Here is a 25,984-nt window from a genome sequence, read left to right as displayed (position 1 = left end):
GAACAAGCAGATGGATGAAGTATACTGCTGAGGACAGCAGCGGGTAGGTCAGGATGGGTCTGCTGTGCCATGTGGGTCACCTCCGGGGCCAGGGATCAAACTTGCACTGAAGCCACTGTGGCCAGCTTGCAGTGCTGCATCTTAACCCGTTGGCCACCAAGGAGAGCCCACATAAGTTTATTTTTAAAGGCTCTGTTAATTTCCTTTTGCCATGTTTATTTATTATTGACATTTTGAGTGTTCATCTATTTGGGGAGTGCAATGTAATAATTTGATGTATTACCACCGTGGAAAGATTACCCTTCTTTAGATTGATCCCCTTTTCTGCACTGCTCTGCTGAAGGCAGCCTTCATTTGGGCATTCCTCAGACTGTAGATGAGGGGGTTCAGCAATGGGTTGAAGAGGGTGTAAAACAGGGAAAGGACTTTCTTCTGCTCATCTCTGTGGCCATTGTCCGGGGCCACATACACCATGATGGCGATGCCAAAGTAGAACCCAACCACACAGAGGTGGGAGGAGCAGGTGGAGAAGGCCTTGCTGCGGCCCTCCTTTGACTTGATCCTCAGGATGGCCAACAGGATGCGCACATAGGAGACCAGCATCAAGGACAGGGGCCCCACTAAGATAAATGTACCAGAAGAAAGGACGAAAAGTTTGTTGATCCAAGTGTCCCCACAAGCCACTTTGAGGACAGCTAGGATTTCACAGAAGATGTGGTTCACTTCCTGGAGCCCACAGAAGGGCAATTTCAGAAAGAGAATTAGATTTCCTAGGGCCAGTAAAAAGCCACATATCCAGGAAGTGATGGCCAGCACCGTGCACAGTCTCCAGGTCATGACGACCGTGTAGTGGAGAGGATGGCAGATGGCCACGTACCTGTCATAGGACATAACCACCAAAATCATGGCCTCTGTACAAGCAAAAGCCAAATACAAAAACAATTGTGCAGCACATGAGACATAGGAGATGGTTTTTTGGTGTTTCACTAGGTTTTTAAATATGTTGGGCAAATTGCCAGTGGCATAGGACATGTCAATGACGGCCAGATGCGAAAGGAAGAAGTACATGGGGGTGTGCAGCCTGACGTCCAGCCAGATGAGCCCCAAGATCATGCTGTTCGCCAGCAGGTTGGAGACATACAGCAGGGAGAAGACACCACAGAGGAGAATTTCCTTCTGTGTGCTGAGGTGGAACCCCACCAGGATGAACTCTGGGAACCAGGACTGATTAACCCCCATCCTGAGTGACAGTGTGTCCAGAACTGAAATGTGATAGAGAGACCAGTGCTGGAGGTCGATGAAAACAAGAGTTACTTGTCTTAAAATGAGGTTGGAGGAAATATACATGCTCCTCTCTACTTGACTATTTTCCCAAGATTTCTTGCTTTGTTGGTGTTTTTTCCATTTCTTTATGAACTCATTAGACTTTCAAAAGAAAATTAAAATTATAAGTAATTGTACCCTATGCATGTCACCAAATTATTCATTCATGTTTGCTTTGTAATATCATTTCCCATGAGTTATGTGTGTTTGTATATATGTATTTTATATATGATATCTGTATCTTATATTTCACTAAACCATATTAATTGTTGAAATAATGCCAATTAATTCATCTTTTATTTTTAAAGAAATATTGTATTCAATACTCTAGTTTCAGTAAAATTGCCACAAATCAGGAAATTTAATATAATAACACGGTTCACTACTAAATACACTAATCTGACCTAAATTGTAATCTAATATCACATTTTTTTCTAATCTGAGAAATTTATTCAGACTTTATTACATCATGGTCATTTTGAGTGGTACACAGTATTTGTTTTATAAACTACCTCCAATTTTAAATCTTCCATTGATTATCCATGTGTAGTTCATGGTATAAATTTCTGAAGTAATGTAATATAAAATCTTTAACATAAATGTAAATGTTAATCCCATCATTATTACGAAGATAATATTAATTTGTCCCACTGTTGGCAAGGTTAATACTAGTCAACCAATGTGTTTTCTCTACAGGTCTACATAATAAAATCATTTATACACACTCTTAATTCTTCCCTACTTCTACCTAAAAAAAAACTTGTCCTCTACCAGCCTGGTACTGACCCAATTCAACATGGAATCAGTTATCTCATTAAAAGGTCTAATTCTTTTTTTTTTTTTAAGATTTATTTATTTGTGCATACAGAACTGGGGTACAGGACAGAGTCTCAGGGGCGGTGAGAGGCTTCACCAGAGACAGAGTGGGGAGCAGAACAGGCAGATGGACGAAGTACACTGCAGCGGGCGGGTCAGGAGAGGTCTGCCGCGCCATGTGGTCACCTCCCCGGCAGGCGGGAATCGATCTCATGCTGAAGCGGCTTTAGATTCTCAGTGCTGTGCTTTAACCCGCTACGCCACCAGGGAGGGCCAAAAGGTCTAATTCTTTTTAATGGCGAATCATATTTTCAAATAAGTCATATTTACATGATATTTAATGATTTATTTTTTAATCAGTATTGTGAGAATGATTCAAATATAATTTTGTGGAATAATAAATAATTTGGTATGCCGATTGTTAAAGGGTAGTGGATTCTTAGTATTCTTTCATCTTAATGCGTCATTACTGATATCTTTTGTAGAGACAAATCTATTTTATAAATTAACCTTAATATCAGCATGTCTTGACATTATACAGTAATTTATTTTAAGACAACTAAGTTTTTATAATTCCAGATTCTTATTCTCATATTCAAATATGCTATTGTGTTCTTTATATTTATGTATAAAAGATTCTTTACATTTTAAATTTACAGATTATAATTTTACTACTTTGATTAAATGTATAGATAAAGTGGTGCATATCTCATGAGATTTTGGCATTAATTTTTCAAAAATGCCTTCAAAGACATGAAATACAATAAAAATCTGTAAAGATAACATTAATTATACAATACATTGTATATCAATGATTTCCATGACTGTCAATGTGCAGTTTTCACTTATAGTTTCATATATATTATTAAAATTTTATGAATAGTATTTTTTATTTAGAATCACATATACATTTTTCACATCAAAGTATTTTCCTGATATATGCTTCAATTGGTGCATTTATTTTTCTGTAACTTTTATTATTAAAGTAAATTCCTAAATTGTGTTTCTCAGTCAATTCTATGTGTTATTTGTTTCTCTATATCCCTTCCTCCTCCACCATTACCATCACTATCATCATTCTCATCTTTATCATCTTTCCTCTCTTCATAAGAGTAAACAAGAAAAAAACCCAGACGCACTGTATCTGTAATACATCACCTAGCAGGAAGGCGTCCTCAGTTCAGTAATCAAAGCTGGACAACCTCAAATCCACCTCTACTATGGAATCTCTCATGACAGCCTCACAGTTCCTGTCATCCTCACTGCCATGTTTTAATGTTCACTAGTCAAACCTGGTATAAAACATACCACTCCCGTTGACTGTTACCACTGCTTCATATCGAAACCACCTACAGGAAAGTGAGTTCACAGACTTAAGTATAACCTGACAATAATGTAAGTAATTTCAAACCCCAGTGTGCTCACAAGCTGGAGTTATCTACCCTCTGGTCTACAGGAGCTGACTATAACCGTATAGGATGTTTACCTGCATTTTTGCTTCCCAGATCCAAATGATTACACATAGACACAACTGCCCCAAACTTACTAAATTTGAATTCCAGCTTGTGGCCCCAGAGATATTCTGTTTCCTACATAAGACATGTGGCATGATGTCAGACTACACCACCATTCCAGCGGAAGTTTGCACCTACAGCTGCTGCATGCTAAAAGACATTTTATATTTTCAACCTCACAGCTCTGAGCTACTACTTGTTGTATAACAGACATGGCTTTTACCCACAAGGCCAATATAGTCTTAGAGCTATAAATTTCAAGATAATAGGAAGTCAATCCCTGAAAGGGATGACGAATTTAGAATAATTCATAGGTCTTGAGATTCTCCTGTGCTTCTAAAGTAATTTGCCAATAAATATTGTGGAATTTATTGCATAATCCTATAAAAATCTCAAACTCAGTAAAAACAGCTTCTGAAGCTTGAAGATACTTAAGGGCCCTTCAAAATGCTATATGGTCACACTCCGTGTGCACGGTCACTGCCTCACTGCAAGCCTGGGAGGGGCTTAAAGGGAAGCACACTGAGGGCCCCTCCATGAGGGGCTCCTCTACATCCAGACCCCACAGAAAGGAAGGTGACAGCCGCTTGCTCCTTTCTAAATATTGTTAATATTTTCCTTTATTATTAGGAAGACTGACATATAAAAAGTTGTCATGCATTTCATCATATGACCTGCTGAGCCTGTAGGTGATCACACCAGGACATGACACCAAAGGTCCATTCTTTGAGCTGAGATGACTCCTTTGAGTGTTTGTAGAGGCGCCGTGAGGGATATTATATCTCTACAGTAGTGACTGAGGTTGTAGGTGAGACAAGGCACTCAAGGGGCTGTGCATGAGTATGAGTAATAAATTCCTAATATAAATACAGATACACATTTCTACAGATTTGGGTGCATGTCACATTGGCCTTTCACAAGGGTCCACAAGATTTTAAGATCTCCTGTCGTAAACACCAGATATAGCAGCACAGCACCCCTAAAGTGACAAGCTGAAATTTTTGAATTTAAGCTTCTCTGCAGGCACCCCCTCCATGAACATATTCTAAAGTTAGCTTCTATCATTGACCAACACTGAATTACTTTGCTAAGAAAAAAGTGCATCATGTGGGGTAACCATTTTTCTACCATTATAAAATCTGTATTACAGAGGTAAAAGGCAATGACTTCCTCTTTTTTCTCCAATTAGCTAATATGTGAATAAGCTCTGTAATCTTTGCCATTACTATTAATTTATTCTACTTAAAATAATTGTGACAGTAGATTAACACTCCTAAGTAATGCAGTGGAGAAACAGTGAAGGCAATGTCAAGAGAGCCTGAGTGAACTCCCCTCCCGACAGAATCCCTGCAGGGACAGCAGCTCAGAATGAGGGTGGGGGCAGTGAGCGTCACTCTCCCAGCGCTGGGCCTGGGCAGGGGCTGCTCTCTCTCTCTTTCTGGCTCTGGGCCGCGGGATCGGCGCTCACACTACTCTGTGTTATTGCAGGACAATTTCATAAATATCAGTAGTTTCCAAGGCTGGTGATTACAGTGATGCCTATGTCTAACAATACCATGTTCTGACAGCCCAGGGATGTTTCAATAAGATATGAGGGTGTCACACTCTTACCTCCTGTATGTTTCTACAGGAGAAGCCTCCCCTGCTTGGATTACCACAACTGTCCTTTCTAACAACTGAGGCTACTCTTCAGTATCTGACTGAGTCAGGCTCTCACTAGAAGGTTTTTCAATTCCCTTGGCCATTTCACAGCCTTATTCAGGGAACCTACTTGCAGATGAAGCTTCTCTTCCTCCAGATTCCTTCTCAAACACATTGGAATCATCTGATCAATCTTCAACCACACTGGGAAATAAGAAAACTGCCCAATTATCAGAAGCAACCCTCCACCACCACTGACCACACACACACACATACTTCAAGGGACAGAGGATTCTAGAGCTGGGTTGGGGTGAAACCTGGGATTTATGACATTTAAATGTATGCAGTTTCATCAGGCAAGATCAGTACATTGTTTACTGCAGGCTCCCTGCTCTGCTTCACCTCCCTAGATTGAAAACCATCTCATGTTCAAATAAATTGATTTTCCATTAGGAGATGGCAGCTCTAAATCACATACAGTGGAGTAAAACAACATTACCTCAATAAAAATATACAACAAAATAAGATGTCAGTACTGGATACTCCTCAGGAATCTCCTTGCACAAAGATCCTCCAGAGGGGAGTCATCTCAAACCCTGTGGCAGGCATCTGAGGAGAAATCTCAGTTGTGGAGAACTTTTTACAATTGATGATGCTTTTGCAATGTATCATGAAGACCTAAATTGTACCTCAAGGAGTAGAGTTTGACTCAGAATCAACTAAAAACTACAACTTCCAGAGGGAAAGTGTGACATGATATTTCTCTCCCTTCCTTCTAAAGTAGGAGAAAGAGATTCCCTGTCTCCTCTCTCTGGGGGAAAGTAAAGATTCTGCCTGCTTTCCCTTGACGATTACACTAGTCAGATCACATACTGCCATCACACAGTGTCCACACAGATTTCAGTGTCTCGCTGGTATGAAACGGAGAAAGACATCACAAATTGGAGTGTACGAGCTTTTTAAATTATTTTATTCATTCATTTACTCTGATGTCGCCATAAATACATAAGACATGCTGTGACTTTCTAGAAGTTGTTTCTTTACAAAGCTCCAAAGGTGTAGATTTCCCCTAACCGAGGTGGATATTTCTCTGCATTAGGGCAGAATGGATGCAAACGAGTAAATGTAATACCCATCAAAAGCTTAGTAAGCCTCGTGATGTTTACAAAAATATACCTAGCAATATAGACTATATATTTTTAATCCAATTGCTTTATTTTAGTGGCCAACAGACTAAATATTGAGTACAAAAAGTCAATGTTTCATCTGTGACAACAAGACCCATGAGACTCTTGATAGGGCCTCTTGAAAGTGTGATTAGTATTTCTCTTCCAAATCAAAAATATTCAGCTTTAACCATACTTTTCCTGTTATCCGTGTCAGCAGAGTTTTCCAAATCCTGCAGCCAAAGCTAATTTAACAGATTCTATGCAGAATGTAAATACAAAATTGTAATGATTGCAAAATATGCATAAAATTTTACAAAAAGGTAAGACAAATTTATATTTTCACATTGCTTTATATAGATAATTAAAGAAATTGTTTACATCTATCATCAGCTAGTGAGCTTTCTAAAATAAGTTAATTTTTAAAGGCCATCTTTATTTGTTATTGACATATTAAATGTTTATGTATTTGGGGAGTGCAATGTAATAATTTGATGTATTCACACTATGGAAAGGTTACCCTTCTTTACATTGACCCCCTTTTCTGCACAGCTTTCTTGAAAGCAGCCTTCATTTGAGCATTCCTCAGACTGTAGACAAGGGGGTTCAGCAGTGGGTTAAAGAGGGTATAAAACAGGGAAAGGACTTTCTTCTGCTCATCTCGATGACCATTGTCGGGAACCAAGTACATCATCATGGCAATGCCAAAGTAGAACCCAACCACACAGAGGTGGGAGGAGCAGGTGGAGAAGGCTTTTCTGCGACCTTCCTTTGAGTTGATCTTCAGGATGGCCAAGAGGATGCGCATGTAGGAGAACAGCATCAAGGACAGGGGCCCAAACAGGATAAATACACAGGCAGCAAGGACAATAAGTTTATTAAGCCATGTTTCTCCACAGGCCACTCTTAAGACAGCTACAATTTCACAGAAGAGGTGGTTTACCTTCTGGACCCCACAGTAGGGCAATCGTAGATAGAGAATTATATTTGTTAGAGCTAAGGTAAATCCGTATGCCCAGGAAATGCTGGCCAGGACCGTGCAAAACCTCCAGTTCATGATGACAGTGTACTGGAGAGGATGGCAGATGGCCACATACCTGTCATAGGACATCACCATCAAAATTGCACACTCTATAATAGCAAGTGAAGAATACAAAATCATTTGCATAATACATGAGACAAAGGAGATCGTTTTTTTGTGTTTCACTAGGTTCTCCATTATATTAGGCAAGCTGCTCGAAGCATAGGATATGTCAATGATGGCCAGATGCGAAAGGAAGAAGTACATGGGGGTGTGCAGCCTGACGTCCAACCAGATGAGCCCCAAGATCATGCCGTTGGCCAGCAGGTTGGAGACATACAGCAGGCAGAAGATACAGAAGAGGAGCACTTCTATTTCTGCACTGAGCTGGAATCCCAACAAGATAAATTCTGGGACCCATGACTGGTTGTCTCCCATCCCTTAATGATAGTTTGTCCAGGACTGAAATGTAGTAAAAAGGCCAGAGCTGGAGATTAATGAAAACTGGAATTATTTATCTTGACCTGAGCTCAGAAGTAACTTGTCAACTTATCACAGCTAGGCTGAATTACTTTTACAATGGATGTTTGCTGTTTTGTTTTTAGCTCCTCATTATGAAGTAGCTAAACTTGCATACAAACATCAATAATATAAAGAAATGTACCCTATAGACATCACCAATTTTTTTAACTGATATCAGATTTTCTTGCTGTGACTTTGATAATATGAAGAGTACAGACCAATTGTTTTCTATAATATCTACAGTTCAGATTTTCAAAGGACTTCCTAATTTGAGAACAGACTAGACAGCAATTAGGCTTTCATCAGACTTCTTTGAAGAAATTCTGTATGATTTGAGAGAAAAGGATGGCAGATACAAAACGTTGTAGGATAAGTGCTGCCGGACAAGTTTTTGTGACACTCATTTGAAGATGAAGTAGAAATAAAGGTCTTCTTTGACAAACAAAAATCAAAGGAATTTGAAGATACTATTCCTCCCTGATAGAAATGTTGACTGGAGCTCTCCTATATAAATCAAAGAGAAGAAAGTCCACAAAAAACACTAACATGTATATAACTAGATAGAACCAGAAAGCTATGGAAGTAGTTTACAATAATCATCCTCAGTACAAATGGACTAAAATCACCACACAAAAGGCACAGAGTGGTCAGATAAATGAAAATGTAAATCCCAACTTTATTTTGCATATATGAGACTCAAGCTATAAAGATAAACACAGAACTAAAATGAAGTGATGGAAACTACTACTTCAAGCCAATGCAGAATTTTAAAAGGTGGGAAGCACTACACATACATGAGAGAATATAGAATTAAACCCCAAAAATAGATAGCATGAGACAAAGGATGAACATTATATAATAATAAAGGAATAAATATCATAGCTAGGCAAAATAATCAGTATTATGTACTCAATATAGTAGCACCAAAATATGTAAAACAGATATTAATAGACCTAAAGGTAGTATTGTTTATATTTCTTTCAATGTGCTCCTGTCATCTAAATTTTCCACATGATCTATTTCTCTGCAGCATAATTTACTTAAGCCATACTTTGTAAGTGCATTCTGAACATGTTAATTGATTTTGCATTTTCCTCTTTGATAAGTTGTGTGCAATACAGTAGTGACTAAATTTATGTATTTATTTTTGTGTATGTTTTATGATTTTCTCATAGTCAATTTTTTGTTGTTGGACTCATCAGAGAGAGCTACTGATTAACCAATCAATGGGGTCAATCCGCCACATGAGATCTGGGTCACTAAAAGAAGAAATCTTCGTGGAAATAATCTATTGAACAATCACACCTCTAACCTGAGATAGATCTTTCCTGGAAAGTTGTCCCACTTTAGCCTGAAACCTTTTATCATGCTGATTCTCATATTTTAAAATAATCTAGTCAAATCTCCTAAACCAAGCGCTCATCCTTTGGATCCTGGTTATTCAGCCTTATATTAAAAACCAAGAAAGAATAAGAATGATTAACAGAAGGTGAGACTCACAGGCTTAAAAATCATCCAAATACAATGTAAACAGATTCTATTTTATTAGGATAAATCTATCTTGGTCTGCTTACGGACTTTGAGTGATCCACCCTCTTAGCTGAAAGAGCTGATTACATTTGTATGAGACTTTTGCCTGAATTTTGTACTTCCCAGGAGCCAAATGGTTCCACATGGAAGTAGTTATCTTCTCAACACTCACAGTTCAGGATTTTCCTCATAGACATCTTCTCACATATCATATCAAATAGGCGTTGATCAATTTTGTTTGAAATCTACTCCTTTCTTTTAATTCCAGTTTGATCATCAAAGAGCTACTCCTTTTTGCAAAACCTGGATGACTAAATTCCTGCACCACCCACCACACAGACATGCCTTTCCTCATCAGGCATCACCAGCTAAAGCATATTTTAATTTAAACAATAACAGTGTAGTCAATACAAAAAGTGCACATGTGATTAATTGTATTTTTATCACTCGTAGGCAAAAAAAACTGTTGCCTCTAAAACCATAATATTCCTAAGGAATCTGACAAAAATCTCTTAAGATAGATGATGGATATTTTAGATAATTTTTTTTTCACAGAAGATTTGGGGTGTAGGCCAGAAGTGTGGGGTGGGGAGGATTCACCAGAGACAGACTGGGGAGCAGAACAAGCAGATTTACTGAAATCCACTGCTGAGGGGATCAGCAGGAGAGACAGGAGAGGGGGATCAGCAAGAGAGGTCTGCTGCACCATAGGTGGGTCAGCTCCCTGGCAGGAGGATTGAACTCAGGCTGGAGTGATGATAACACTTAACCCCTAGCCACCAGGGAGGCTCCATATTTAAGAGATTAAGTCAGGGCTTGACTTCCACTTAAGTTTGTGGAAGTAATGTGTAAATAGCCTAGAAATTATTATATAAACCTATAGAAATCAGGTTTAGGTGAATGCAATTCACCTAAGTAGCCGCATATTGAACTCAATAATATCTATATGGGTTATTCAGAAATACCATGGGGCCACACCCAGCACAGGGTCACTACCTCACTGTGAAAGCCTGCAGGGGAGCTCAGAGGGCAGGAGGCAGAGGACCCCTCCCTGGGGTAACTAGTAACCCCCAGTTACTATACATAATCGAAATAGAAATGGGAACAAATGACTACATGTCATTCTGTGATGTAAGATTTGAACTTCAGAGAAAAGGCAAGCTTTCTTATAAAAGAAAAAGATGACCAAAACCGACCCATACATTAATAAAAATAGAATGGGATTTAAAAGTCTATGAGACTAGACATGTGATGAGGTGCCCCTTGGCAAGGGGCAGTTTTCCTTTTTGTGTATCACTTCATTATGGCATGAAGGACACGGAAAATGATGTACAGAGCCGATGGGCGTGGGAGTGTACAGCTGAGAAGTGATCACCACAGTTACCTCCACAGCCATGTCATGAACCTCTCAATCAACTTCAAAACTACTGAATTCATTTTCTACTTTGGGGAATTAAAGTAGTTGGATTTGAGGAGGCGTTTCAGGCACCAGTTATATGCATAGGCAATAATAACTGGGAAAAACTATATTCTCACTCTGAAGATCTGTGCCATCCTCAAGGTAAAATCAGGATGAGAGCCCACCCTGGCGGTGCCACAGGTTAAAGCTCAGCACTTCAAAGGTGGCTGCAGCTGCTTCAGCGTGAGTTCAATCCCTGGCCAGGGAGGTGACCCACATGGCGCGGCAGACCTCTCCTGACCTGTCCGCTGCTCCCCTCAGCAGTGTACTTGTCAGTCAGCCTGTTCTGCTCCCCACTCTGTCTGGTGATTCCTCTCACTGTCTCTTCACCTCTGGCCTGTACCCCAGTTCTATGTGCATAAGTAAATAAATCTTAAAAAAAAAATCAGAGATGAGGTGAGGTTGAAGCCAACTGTCATTTTATGAACTGAGATGATTCTTATCCAGATATAAAGTCCCTTGTGTGAGTGATTTGTCACCTCCATGCCTCTGTTCCCTAAAACAGCATAATTCTCAATGAGCAGCTGCTCTTCATTGTTAAATGGACAAAAGTGTTTTTGTAATTCTACACATCGATCCACATCTTAGGTATTATAGCCCGTTCACACAGATTTTCGAAAGACTACAGGAGTCATCATCACTGATATCAATGGTTACAGTATTCTTGGATTTACAAACACTTAAAATAATTCCAGTTTTATGAATTCAGTTTTCTCTACAGTCTCTCTCTATAAGCACCTCATAGCATTAATTTTTATCTTTTGAGTAAGACATGAGTATATAATAGAAAAAGTATGTGATGAGAATTTAATTACTTGAAAATTGCTTACTTTCAAAAATCCTGTGACTAAGCCTTGTTTCTAGAGTATGTTTATGAAGCTAAAAGATATGACCCAAATTAGAGCTGTACAGAAAATGGTAATGTATCTATGAATTAATTTCTTATACCTGCTTTGAAGGGAGGCTTCCAAGGAAGTTCAGCAAAATTGCTTTATTGAATAATTAGTTCATAGGAAAGGAAAATAACCTAATAAGTAAACCCGAAGCACATACAACAGCATTTTGAACTCTTGAAATTCAAACACTGATGTCTAAGTGAGAGAGCAATTGATAAGATTCTAGTTCTAGGGGAATTATAGGCTTGAGAAATTTTAGAGACAGACCTAAATTATTGTTTCTATGAATACGAGTACATTGGAAGGATTTACAGAATGGATATTGATTTGGCAATATTTAGTTTGACTAAAGCCAGAGAATCTATATTGCAGTATGTAAAATGGTATAGCTAATCTTAACTTTTCTGGCTAATTTTGGTTTTGAATTAAATAAATGCTACAATCTTTACCTCCATTACCCTTATTTACATTTCACTTATTTTTTTTAACTAATAAGATAAATTTCTTAATATAGCACTGAAATTGAGAAGAAAATTTTAAGATGGTCTAAATAAAATTTCCCCTTCACAAAAGCCAATAAAATAATAGAAAGCCAGTGTCTGAGTGACCAGTTATGTACAACTTCTCACACTGCAGTCTTGCATCGAACTAGGAAATTAATGCTGTTCCCACTTCAAGTGGTTCTGGCCCTCACAATTCTGTCCTATTTTGTAATAGAATGTTTGTGCAAATATTTAAGTTCTGAGTCTAATCATCAAGACTGTGTGGCAGCCTAGAAGTTTCAAAAAGTAGCAACCAAGTGACAAACTTACCTCTTCACTGTTTCAGCATGGAAGACTTGATTGCTACTCTTGCCAGAATTTTCCTTTCAAACGACAGAGACTACTCTGGCAGTATCTTCATGGCTGTTAGGTACTGAGGTTTTTCACGCTGGGGCATTTCTGAGCCTTATCCACAGGAAATGGACTTCATCTGAAGTCTCCCTACTTCCAGATTCCTTCCCAGACTATAGACCTACGCTAATTTGAATGATCAACACTCACTCAAACACACTTGGGGGTCGAGGGGGAGGCAGTGATCAAAAAACTGCAAGAAATCAGAAAACCCTTCCACAGCTCAGCAGACAGAGGCTTCCAGACCTGGGGTGGGGGTGGCAGCCAGGCCCTGTTCCATCACCTGTGGCATTCACTTGAGTCAGGAGGCGCTCAGGGTATTTCACCCAGGAATGTCATTCCTCTCCACAAAGGCATGCTGGTTTCTGCTATCACCCTGATCTGCTCCAGCTCCCTGATCTGAATATGGTCTGGGTGCAAACACATCTTGTTTACACGAGAGGATGTTCCTCTGGAATCTCTGTGACCGAGCTGTCCCTCCAGAGAGAAGGTAGACACACTAAAACATTGAGAAGGCTTCAGAGGGTAAACTTTAGAGAGAAGAGAATTTGCTATATCTGCTGATGGCTTTGCAACAGATGATAAGGTCTAAATTAAACCTGTAGGAGTAAAGATTTTATTGGAATCATCTAAGAATTATAATTCCCAGAAGGATGATAATAATACATTTCTACCTTCTCCCTAAGGTGTGTAGACAAGATCCTTGATTCTCCTCTCTGGAGGAGAGTTAAGGTTCTGTCTGTTTTTCCCTTGAGGAACATTCTGAGCAAAATTCAGATCACATATTGGCATCACACAGTAATTATACAGATTTTCAAATGCCTCACGCATTGTGGTCCTCTAGGGGAATATCACAAATTTCAGAAACACAAATTTTTATAGTCAGTTTTATAAATAGATGCTACACTATAGTTGTGACTTTTGGAAGGTCAGAGAAGTTCCCTGTGGAATCTGCTATGGCAAACCTGAGAAGGAATAGCCCCCCAAGATTACCTCTGTCTTTGAAATAAGACACAGCTTGGAAAATGAGCAAGGACTGTTAGATCTTTTTGAGCATCCTAATTATGTTTCAAATAAATGCCACATGCATATATATTGTTCAGTTTTATTTTCTTTCCCCCATCACTATATTTAGGTATTATTGCCCTAGAAAGAAATAGTGTATATATTTAAGGTGTACAGTGTAATGATTTGATATATGTAAATATTATGACATGGTAGCCACCGGTAATTCACATATCCAGCACTTCAAATGAGTATCACCCTCTGTGGATGTGTGTGCAGAAGAAGAGTTAAGACTAGTCTTAACAAATTTCAAGTATTCAAATGCATAATTATTAACTATCATTACAATGCTGTGTGCTCAAGCCCAACTTGCTCCTTTCAAAACATAGGCACCCTTTGAGCTCACTCTAGCCCATGACATTTGTAGTTATACTCTTTTAACTGTAGATTTCCCTGCTCTTTGAAAGAGGAATGTGCCAATGTATTATTTGGTGGATTATTTTTTGTTTTTGTTTTTTGTTTGTTTATTTTTAAAGATTTATTTATGTGTGCATACAGAATTGGAGTACAGGCCAGAGGCTCAGGGGTGGTGAGAGGCTTCACCAGAGACAGAGTGGGGAGCAGAACAGGCAGATCGACAAAGTACACTGCTGAGGGGAGCAGCAGGTGGGTCAGGAGAGGTCTGCCGCGCCATGTGGTCACCTCCGGGGCAGGCGGGGATCAAACTCATGTGGAAAGGCTTAAGCTTCTTAGTGCTGTGCTTTAACCCGCTGTGCCACCAGGGAGGGCCCCATGGATTATTTTTTGAAATGCATAGGAGCACTGTTATCATAAATATGGAAAACTTTTGAGCATGCATATGTATAAACAAATATACATATTTAAATGCAAACACTCTTGCTTATCATTCATCCATCTTTGCACATTTAGATTATGTCTATATTTTACTATTTCTATTAATGCTGCAATGAACACAGGAAGGGAAATTTCTATGAGATAGCTACAGGTTTCACCTCTTTATGTATATCTATAATGTTCACATACACATACATATGGCATGTAAATTTCTGGGTACTGTGGAAGCTCTACTATTTTTGTTTGATGAACTCCCATGCAATTTTCTATAAAAGTTGCACCAATTTACATGCCAACCACAGTATTCAGGGATACACACACACACACACACACACATTCTGCACACCATGCAAAACACTTGTCATCTGTGCCTTTTTGATAATAGCCATTCCAGGGCTTGGGGTGGTATTTCATTGTGATTTGGATTTCTCTGATGAGTACCAAGGTTAGCGCCATTTATATGTATAGTTGAAAAATTGTCTCTTCAGTCCTTTGCCCAGTTTTACATCAAGTTATTCATTTTATGTTGTGAGTAGTAGGTGTTTATGGTATATTCCGGATATTAATCTCACAGCAGATGTGATTGGTCACTTGCTCCCATCCATTGGGTGCTTTTTACTCTGGTGATTTTATTTTTTGAGATGAAGAAACTGGGTGTTTGCCAAGTCATTAACAAATCTGCATTTCCTTAAGGTGGTTTTGCACATTCAGCTTGTGCCACAGATTGGTTAATGTTTCCCTCTGAGTTGAAGTTGTTTGCTTTCTTGGTCCCACAGCAGGACAATCTCAGAGACAGCCCCGCATCTCCCACATCTCCCGAGGCCAGCAAAATGCCACAAGCCCAGGAAGTGATGGCCAGCTCCATGCACAGTCTCCACCTCATGATGACCGTGTAGTGAAGAGGCTGGCAGATTGCCACATACCTGTCATAGAACATCGTGACCAAAACCATGACCTCGGCACCAACTGCATAAATGCCACCCTCCTTCAAAATGTCCTCTGTTTCCACACTGCTCTGCTGAAGGCAGCCTTCATCTGAGCATTCCTCAGACTGTAGATGAGGGGGTTCAGCAGTGGGTTGAAGAGGGTGTAAAACAGGGAAAGAACTTTCTTCTGCTCATCTCGGTGGCCATTGTCTGGGACCACATACACCATGATGGCGATGCCAAAGTACAACCCAACCACACAGAGGTGGGAGGAGCAGGTGGAGAAGGCCTTGCTGCGGCCCTCCTTTGACTTGATCCTCAGGATGGCCAAGAGGATGTGCATGTAGGATACCACTATCAAGGAAACAGGCCCCACTAAAAAGAGCACACCACCTCCAAACACCAACATTTTGTTGACCCAAGTGTTCCCACAGGCTACTTTGAGGACAGCTAGGATTTCACAGAAAAAGTTGTTTACGTTCTTGGTCCCGCAGTAGGACAATCTCAGAAAGAGCACTAGATCTCCTAAGGCCAGCAAAATGCCACTTGTCCAGGAAGTGATGGCCAGCACAGTGCACAGTCTCCAGCTCATGATGACCGTGTAGTGGAGAGGCTGACAGATGGCCACGTACCTGTCATAGGACATCGCCACCAAAATCAGGCACTCTGTTACAGCAAAAGCCAAGTATAAAAACATCTGCATAGTGCATGTGACAAAAGAGATACTTTTTGTGTGTTTCACTAGGTTTTCCAGCAATTTGGGCAAATTGCTCGAAGCATAGGACATGTCAATGACGGCCAGATGCGAAAGGAAGAAGTACATGGGGGTGTGCAGCCTGACGTCCAGCCAGATGAGCCCCAAGATCATGCCGTTGGCCAGCAGGTTGGAGACATACAGCAGGGAGAAGACACAGAAGAGGAGCACTTCCATGTCCGCGCCGAGGGGGAACCCCACCAGGATGAACTCGGGGGCCCACGACTGGTTGTGCCCCATCCTGAATACTTTAATTCCTTGGCCCAGGGCTCAAATATGATAGAAAGGCCAGATCTGGAGGTCAATGGACATTGGCATTAATTATCTTTAAATGGACTCAGAAGAAGCCATATGCTTATTCCCAGATGACTGTATTTATTTCTCAATTTTCTTTGCTTTTTATTGCTTTTACTATGAAGTAATTAAGATTCATATATATGTGTGTGTGTAAAGAATTTAAAAAATACTATTTTATACTTAAATTATATATAACATAATCAACATTTTCAGCCTTTCTTTACCATTTATCTTATATATGTAATTTTTTAATGGACCACATAACTATTAATTCTTTTCACATAATTGCAATCCTACTTCCAATCTTTTATTTCATTCATTTCTTACATGGAGATTCTCAGTTACCTCTATTACCTTTCTATCTATCTGTGACTGAGCCCTGTGATTGAATATGCATGGAAACTCTGACCTCCAGTTCACAAACGAATTCTATCAGATGTCCAAAGCTGAACTGGTGCCAAGCAGAATTCATTCCAGGGACATAAAGATGGTTCAAACTCCAAAAATCTATGAATGTAAGTCACCACATCAACAAAAAGCAAAGTAAAAACATCTAACAAAATAAGGACATCTATTGATGAGGTGATGCAGGTCACCAAAATTGTTGGAATAAAAGAAATATACCTCAACATAATTACATCACAAAAGCCACATATGACAACCTACTGCCACTATCAGCCATAATGCCCACAAACTGAAAGGCTTCCCTTTAGATCTGGAAAAAGATGTCCACTCTCACCACTGCATTTTAGCAGTGGACTAGAAGTCCTAACCAGAGCTATTAGCCAAGAGAAAGACATCCATTGACCCAAAGGAAAAGAAGTAAAACTATCACTATTTTCATATGATATGGTAATATACATTCAGAAAGCCTGAAAAAATTCCAGAGAGAAATAATTAAAACAATAAACCAGATTAGTAAAGTAGCATCTTGTAACACACACTAACCTTCTTATATGCAAATTATCTCTCTGAAAAAGAAGATGTCAAGAAAAACATCCTGGGGATAAACTTCACAAAGTATGTGAAAGACCTATACCAAGAAAATTACATAACATTGATAAAAGAAATAGAAGAAGACACAAAGAAATGGAAAGGTATTCCCTGCTCATGGATCAACAGAATTAAAATGATCAAAATAGCCATTTACAAAAGCAATGTACAGATTCAAGGCAACTCCAATAAAAATTTCAATGGATTATTTTTTAATCTCTGATCCATCATTTACTTGCCTGGAGGTCTTGGGCAAATTACTTAGCCTTTTTAAATCTTTCTGAAATTATATATATATTATACATATATATACATATATAACTTTTTATATATCTATTTACATTATTGCTCATTTTATAACAATGTTTACTTTTTCCCCTACCCGTCATCACCATCGTCCCCCATATACCTCCCTCTATCTGACTCCTTTCTGTCCCCTTCCCCTGTAGGAAGTTTGTTTTGTATTGTTTTGTATGGTAATAAAAATGCACTTTTTTTGAACCTCTGTCTTATTTGGTTCTTTCAAATTCCTCCTATAAGTGAAACCATTCGACATTTTTCTTTTTCCTTCCAACTTATTTCTGAGCATAATGCCTTCTAGCTCCATCCATGTTGCTGCAAATGGCATGAGTTTATCTTTTTTGATTGCTGAATAGTGTCCCATTGCGTGTGTGTGTGTGTGTGTGTGTGTGTATCACATCTTCTTGAGCCAATCATCTAATTTTGGGCATTTGGGTTGTTTCCAGGATTTACCTATTGTAAGTAGTGCTGCAATAAACACAGGGGTGCATGTATCTTTTTTAATTAATGTTTTTCATCTATTCTTCAAAGAAATAGAACAATCTGAAATTCCTATAGAATTACAAGAAAAAAAAATAGAAATAAATAAAACCCAGACAGCCATAGCTCTAATTGAAAAAAGAAGAAGCCCCCAGGCTTCAAACTATACTACAAAGCCATAATAACTAAAACCATATAGTACTGCAACAAAAAGCAGACACATATACTAATGCATCACATTGAAAACCCTGACTTGAAGCCGCATGTATATGGTCAACTAATCTACGACACAGGAGCACAGACTATACATTTGAACAAGGACAGTCTTTCAATAAATGGAGCTGGAAAAACTGGACTGCTACATGCAAAAGAAAGAAACTAAGCTACTACCTCACACCATACATAAAAGCCAACTCAAAATGGGTAAAAGATTTGAATATAAGCCTTGACACCATAAATTAGTAGAAGAAAACACAGGGAAAACACTCCATGACATCTCTCTCAGAAACTCCTTTGAGGATGCATTCCCCCGTGCATAGAAAGTCAAGGGAAAGATCAACAGCTGTGAGTTCATTAAAACTCACATGCTTCTGTACAACAAAAGAGACAATAACCAAAATGAAGAGACACCCTATAGATTAAGAGAAAATGTTTGCACTCCACACAACTGGTAAGGAACTGTTATCAAAGATCTACAAAAGCTTACACGGCACAACAAACACAAAAATGGGTATAGGAACTAAAAAGACACTTCTCCAGAGAAAATGCAAATGACCAAGAAGCATATGAAAACAAAAAAAGCTCAATAACTTACAAACATGGAAATGCAAATTAAAGCCACAAAGAGATACCTCTTCACACCAGTGAGAATGGCCCATACTTAATGAGCTGGCAACAATGAATGCTAGCAGGAACATGGAGTACAAGAAACCCTCTTACATTTCTGGTGGGAATGCAAACTGGCCCAATCACTATGTACAGTTGTGTGTACATATTATTAAATTAATAAAAATTATCAAGTTATTAAAAATGGATCTACCTTATGACCCAGTAATTCCATTCCTAGGAATCTATACAAAGGACACAAACACATTCATTTGAAAGGCAAACTGCCCACCGATGTTTATTGCAGCACTATTTACAATGGCTAAGATATGATAACAAACTACATGCCCAAACATAGAATAGATCAAGAAGATGTGGCATATATACACAGTGGAATACTATTCAGCAATCAAAAAGATAAACTCATGCCACTTGCGGCAACATGGATAGAACTAGAAAGGTTTATGCTGACTGAAATAAATGAGAGGGGAGAAGAAAACTATTAGCTGGTATCACTTGTAGGAGGAACAAAGAGAAATCAAACAAAGGGTCAAAAAAAGATAAAACTTGTAGGCAACTATAGATCTGAGGTATGAGGCAGGTGAGTGGATGGGGTGGGAATGGGATCAAAATAGATGAGGGAAGAGTACAGGGACTGTGGTGATGGGTCACAGGTGATGTGCTGGTGGGAGATTTGCAGGGACTACACCTGAGCAACAAATCATGTACTGTACAAAAATTAACAATGATGTAAGAAAATTAAAAGACAATAAAATGAAATGAATAAAAATAAAGAAATATTAATGCAAAAAATAAATAATAAAAGAATGGGCGTGATAAAAAATAAAATATTACAGCATTTCCACCCCTAGGCATCTACCCAAAGTATGCAAAAACAATGATACAAAGGAATATACTCCTATGTTCATCGAGTTCATATTAAGTACAAGAACAAGAATTTTTCATGGAAAGTGAGACTCACAAAGCTTAATTATCATCTGATGACATTATATATATAGCTCCTTGTTTGCTATGATAAATCTATCTTGATCCAATTACAACACTGAGTTACCTACCCTCTATACCAAAGGAGTCAGTAACAACTTCATGAGACACTTGACAATATTTTTATTGTATAGGATCTGTATGCTCCCACACAGAGGATGTAGATTGGTTCATCCCCTATGAAAAACAATATGGAGATTACTCAATATATTAAAAATACTCCAGCAATTCCAGCATCTAGCAAAGAATGCAAAACCACTCACGTGAAGGTTTGTAAAAAATTAATGTCTTATACAACTTCGTGACTGTGCTTGCTCTGAAGTGAAGCTGATAAGAAAATCTCAAGGAAAATGACCTTCTCATGAATGGTTGTAGGAAAGTGAAATAACTCATGAAGTCTTCTTGAAGACAAAGGTAACAGCATTGTTTGACTTTTGCAAAATACCAGGCTAAATTCTTAGGAACTATGAGCCAAAGATGTGGAGACAGACCCACATCTAGAAGCAGATGGGATTTGGGAGGGTTCTGGGAACAGCCGTCGCGTGGTAACGAAAGCTCTGCAGCTTGTGTTACAGGTTACCCACAGTGGGCACAGTCATCGCCAGACTTTATGTTTTACATTTGTTATTTCACTGTCTGAGTTAACAAACCTTTTGGTCTTCATCCCCATTATCAAAATGTTCTATTTCCTTTACATATAGTTTTCTAGTAATACTGATGACAGACTAAATCTCTCAGACAGTGCAGAACTGAGGCAGAGAAGACAACTTTATGACATGAGTGCCTACATGAAACCCCCATTCCCTAAAAAAAAAAACCCATACAGCAAATAGAGCCTGAAGATCACAGGTCTGAACACCCAGTGTGGAGTTCTGCACCCCGCAGCCTGATGGGATTGAAGAGCACACGCTGCTTCGCTGCTTCCCCAGCTTCAGTCAAGGCTATTAACTCCCTCCCATCCCATTATGGTGCCAGGACAAATACTCCTATCATAGACTAATATTGGAGTCTAATGATAATTAAGATTGGGGCACTCTAAAAATGCTTCCATAAATAATAACTCTCTGATACACTTACCTTTCACACCGTTTCAGGAAAATCAGGAAAAGACTTTACCTGCTACAATAATTTTCTGAAGTATCAACAGTGTCTCTGACTGACGATATTTATGTAGGAAGGTGGTGTCGAAAAGACATTTATAATGTTGGTTAAATCAGAACCTTTCCAAGAGGCAAATCCTGGCTATCCATATTTTAATCCTCCAGGCCCCGTCTCCTTCAACAGAGCTGTGCCTGCTTACAGACACCACTCATACTTGCTGGGAACCCACTGATGGCGAGGAGGATGCTGAATAACAGAAACCCCTTCACAGCACACAAGAGACAAAAGCCTAGCCTTAGACCAGGGGCAGGAGGCATCTAGATCCCTGTCCTGTCTGCCTGGGGCACAGCTACTAGATAAGTCACTACAATGTCATTCCTCTCACAAGCTGTCAGGGTCTCCTACTGCAGGACCTGGACACAGAACCACCACTTGGTGCCCAAGACATTTCTGCTCACAACGGCACTCACGCCAGATATGTTTAATCTACACGCAGCTAGGACAAACCCCATCGTGGTGAGCCAGACACCACTAGATACTCTAGTTCATTCCAGGAAAATAAAGCCCTATTTCGGGATCATTTATTTCATGGCTAATGGTATTGCAACAGAACGTGAAGCTCTTAATTAACCCCCCAGCAATAAGTTTAGAATCACCAGAGAACACCAATTGGCACAGGGAACGTGAGACATAGTGTGTCTCATTCCTCTCGAAGGTGGGGAGAAACCACATCCCTGGAGCTTCTCTCTGGAGAAGAGCAAAGATTTTATTGGAATGTCCCTGCAAAATGGTTCTAGGGGACACAGGACACATGCTAAAGTCACTCTCCACATATACAGGTTTTCAGCTGTCTCACCTGTGAGAGCCCCTGAAGGTGATGTCAGAAATTACAGTATTCAGGGCCTTAAAATTCGGAATTTCATCAGCTTACGCTCTTCTTTATTCCCACGAAGGTGTGTGAGAGACTGGGGCTTTGTGGATACTACAAGAGCCGAACACCTGTCAGGCAGAACTGGAAGGAACCGACCCAAGCTGGCACTAGGCAACTTCCTTGCAGACGCCATGACAGCAATGGGGCTGGGCTGGAGGGAGACTGGTGGGACTTACAGAGACTCAGGGCACTAAAACACTTGCAGATGAGACTCCTGGGCCGGGAACACTGACTCCATCAGGATGTGAGGCATACAGAGGAGGGAGGAATATAAAACAGTCAGCGTTTCCTTTATATGAATGGCGTGGAGTGTCAAGGGTTTCACATGGAACGGGTATTTTCATCTTATCATTACCCTCACAAATAGCCTTGGTAACTAAAGCTTAAATTAATGCAACAGTTTCCCTACTCACCAGTGCATGGACACCTGCAACCCTCTGAGAGTTTTCACATGGTTGAAATTATATTCACAATATTTTATTATGCTTTTCCCACTATCATTCACTCATAGGGTACAATGGAGTTTCCAAAAGTGACACGATATTTTTATTTTTTTTTAAGATGTATTTATGTATGCATACAGAACTGGGGTACAGGCAGAGGGGCAGGGGCAGTGAGAGGATTCACCAGAGTGGGGACTCTTCATCAGGGTGACTGATGAAGTATACTTCTGAAGGGACCAGTGAGCGGGTCAGGAGAGATCTGCTGCGCCATGTGGGTCACCTCCGGGGTGGGGATCCGAGTGGGGATCGAACTCATGCTGAAGTGGCTTTAGCATCTTAGTGCTATGCTTTAACCTGCTGTACCACCAGGGAGGGCCAATATTTTTATTTTTTTAATAACATTGAATATAGAAATGCAAAGATCTAGTCTTCTGAGATAAACATGGATGAATTCTACATACATAGAATGTAAAACAATGTTACATTTTTCCTTATTTTATTTTAAAAGAGACAGCTATTTTTAATAAGTGTGTTGATTTTTGTTAAAATGAATCGAATTAAAATTCTCTTGCAATTTCTGTCAGCAAACACAGGAGCCCAGTTTCCTTGAGGCCAACAGATATTTAAAGGTGTAAAAGTATCTTGAAACCAAATTATTTAAGGCGCCATTATCAGTCAAAAGTGAAAGATTTCAGATGGTTTGCAACAGATATGTCTATGCTCCTACCTCCGCCAAGACTAGCGCAGCATTCCTGAAATAATTATTATAGCCAAAATTGGAGAAAACTCAAATATCCTCGAGAAAGATTATGAATAAATCCTGATGTTTATATAGTGCAATGCAACAAAATGAGCGCTAAGGAAACAGCCACCCAAGACTGAGTGACTGCACAAATGCAATAGCGAAAGCGAGCAGGTAAAAGCAGCATACTCTGTGTGGACATAGAGCCGAGACAGTCAAATGCCGACATGTGCTGTTAGAAACCAGGGAGCAACTCCCTGCAGGAGGGATAGTTTCGTCAACCAATAGGCCAAAGTGATGGCTGCTGGATGCCAGAAATGCCTACTTCTCATCCCAGAAAGTGGTTACCCGAGTTTACACACTGTGTAAACTTTTACAGAGCTGAACTGATACACTTTTTGCCCCTGAAAAAGGAAGTTTCTTAGACAGCCCCCCACCCCCCAGTGGGCCAACTACCTGCCCATCTTTTAGTTCAGTTCAGCTCCCACTTCTGTGTTCACATCCCAGCTCCCCCTCCAGCTACCATGTCTCACCTGGGCTAATACAGTAACTTGTAACGTAACATAATCTCTCTGGTTCCAACCTGGTCTCTTCAAATCCCCACTTTCTATCGTGCCAGCAGCTTTCAATTTAAGGTCTGGATCCTTGATATTTCCATACTTTTAACCTTCAGTGACTTCAGATTTCACACAGGATATATTTCAAGATCCAGAGTCTGGAATATGAGTCTCTCCATGCTTGTTTTCTCTCCAACCTTGCCTCTTCCAGTCCTTTTATTTACACTCCCAACATTCTGAGCGATTTTTAGTTCCCCTCACACAACACACTCTGTTCACTCTCTGAGTCTTTATCACTTTCTTGAAAATGGATGGGACAATGCCTCCTGCCAAACAGCCTGCCCTCAAGCTAACTCTCACCTGTTTAAGATTGCCTCCTGCTCCAGGAAGTCTTCCTTAACTGCTCCCACTTGGAGTGCTTAGACTTTATCTGGGCTACATTAACACCTGTGCATATCTCTGAGCTTCACAGCACCCGGCACTGTTACAGTTTGTTGGCTTAGCTGTGTTATTCTTCCCTGCTAACAAGTAGGAAATATGTCTTTCTTATCTTTTCATTTCCAGAATCTAACACAGCACAGGGGGGTGGGGAGGGAGGAAGAGAGAGAGAGGAGAGAGGAGAGGGAGAGAGAGAGAGAGAAGTTTTTATAAACATAAGAATTTTTGCAATTTTGAATTTTACATCTCCAAGTACTTTTGAAATATTCACTATTTCTTTAGAAACTGAAATGACAAAGGGAAACCCTAAGTCAATTCCTTCATGAATTATTTAAAATATTGGTGTTATACACCAGATGGAAGACTATATTTTGCAATATCCTTTCTAGTTCAAGGGGAAATTTTCTGTTGTCTTACTTATGAGTCATAGTCCTTATTCTAAGATGATGTGATAAAGACATACATAGTAGATGATATGAATCATCATTATTTATTGAGCTCTTATTATGAATCATAGATTTACTAAGCCTGTTGCACATAGTACTTCCTCTTTACAACAAACTTGTGGACTCCAGATGCCTCTCTGTGGGTCTCACCCGCGCACTTAAAATTCAGTTGTATTGCAGGCACACACAAAAGGGTCAAAATGGGTTTATTTACAAAAGGGGAAAGGAAAAGGAAACAACAACTGGAATATCTTACTGGCTGGGCTGACTTGGAGCTTTGGTGACAAACTAACTGAAAGCCCCGAGTCACGCGGTCCAGAGAACCATTTCCTGAGCGAGAGAGCATGAGACACAATGGTGCCCTATTTATCCCCCAATGTCCCAGAGTCCTGCTTAGCTCCACCCTTGGGTCCTCGCAGTTCTCTCCCTGGTACTGCTGGGAGTTGTAGTTTCCCATCACTGGAGTAGGGGGTAGAGTCCAGAAAGCCAGAGTAGGGAGTAGAGTCTACAAGACTCTGCAGAGTTCCTTTGGGACATCCTTCCCCTTAACAGTTTTACATATAGTAAACCTAAATCCCTAAGACTGCAAGTGAATTACAGAAGTTAGCATATCTAGCAACTGTTAGAACTTTGTAAACTCCTAGCCTTTTCTGAGCTCACAGTACAGGTGTTTTTAACCTTTTCTTGGTCATGTAGTAATGCCTGCATTATGATACCCTTATTAAAGGGAGGCTTTGTAAGAGAAGACTCCATCTATTTTCCCCCTTCAAAAAGACTTTTCACAAAAACACCCTGCTTCAAAAATTGAGTATGCCCCTTTTGTCCAGTGTAAGTATGTGACAGATTTAATTTACTATATACTTTATACTTTGCGGAAAAAGTTAAGAAACACAAAAGAAATTCTGCGTATATATCATTCTCCACTACTTCTTAACTCTCCCTTTATCAGTAAGTGCTAGAGTTTCTTGCAAGAGTAAAGAGAAGATTTAACTTTCCTCTGGTCTTTTAACTGAAAAATCAAATAATTCCTGATAACTGATAGCTGTAGCATCACTGATTAACTTAGTCTTATTCACCAGAATGTTCTCTCCAAGTTTTGCTCTCT

The 25,984-nt window shown here is 39.6% G+C and overlaps 3 protein-coding genes across 3 annotated transcripts; all 3 read right to left on the bottom strand.

Annotated features, from left to right (window-relative positions):
• Window positions 1-306: 306 nt before the first annotated feature.
• LOC101626907 (olfactory receptor 2A5-like) lies at window positions 307-1,239 on the bottom strand. The gene has a single exon (XM_004694412.1). The coding sequence runs from the start codon at window positions 1,237-1,239 to the stop codon at window positions 307-309; it is 933 nt and encodes a 310-aa protein (XP_004694469.1).
• Window positions 1,240-6,986: 5,747 nt separating this feature from the next.
• On the bottom strand, window positions 6,987-7,919 carry LOC101626686 (olfactory receptor 2A2-like). The gene has a single exon (XM_004694411.1). It carries the CDS (start codon window positions 7,917-7,919, stop codon window positions 6,987-6,989), a length of 933 nt encoding a protein of 310 aa, XP_004694468.1.
• A 7,709-nt stretch (window positions 7,920-15,628) lies between these two features.
• On the bottom strand, window positions 15,629-16,561 carry LOC101626282 (olfactory receptor 2A5-like). Its single transcript, XM_004694337.1, has 2 exons — window positions 16,310-16,561; window positions 15,629-16,264 (listed from the first exon to the last, which is right to left on the bottom strand). Exons 1-2 carry the CDS (start codon window positions 16,559-16,561, stop codon window positions 15,629-15,631), a joined length of 888 nt encoding a protein of 295 aa, XP_004694394.1.
• Window positions 16,562-25,984: the final 9,423 nt, after the last annotated feature.

Source organism: Condylura cristata, unplaced genomic scaffold (genome assembly GCF_000260355.1).
Source record: "Condylura cristata isolate star-nosed mole 26May11 unplaced genomic scaffold, ConCri1.0 scaffold00042, whole genome shotgun sequence".
Classification (NCBI taxonomy): Eukaryota; Metazoa; Chordata; class Mammalia; order Eulipotyphla; family Talpidae; genus Condylura; species Condylura cristata.
This window is presented reverse-complemented; position numbering and strand designations above follow the sequence as displayed.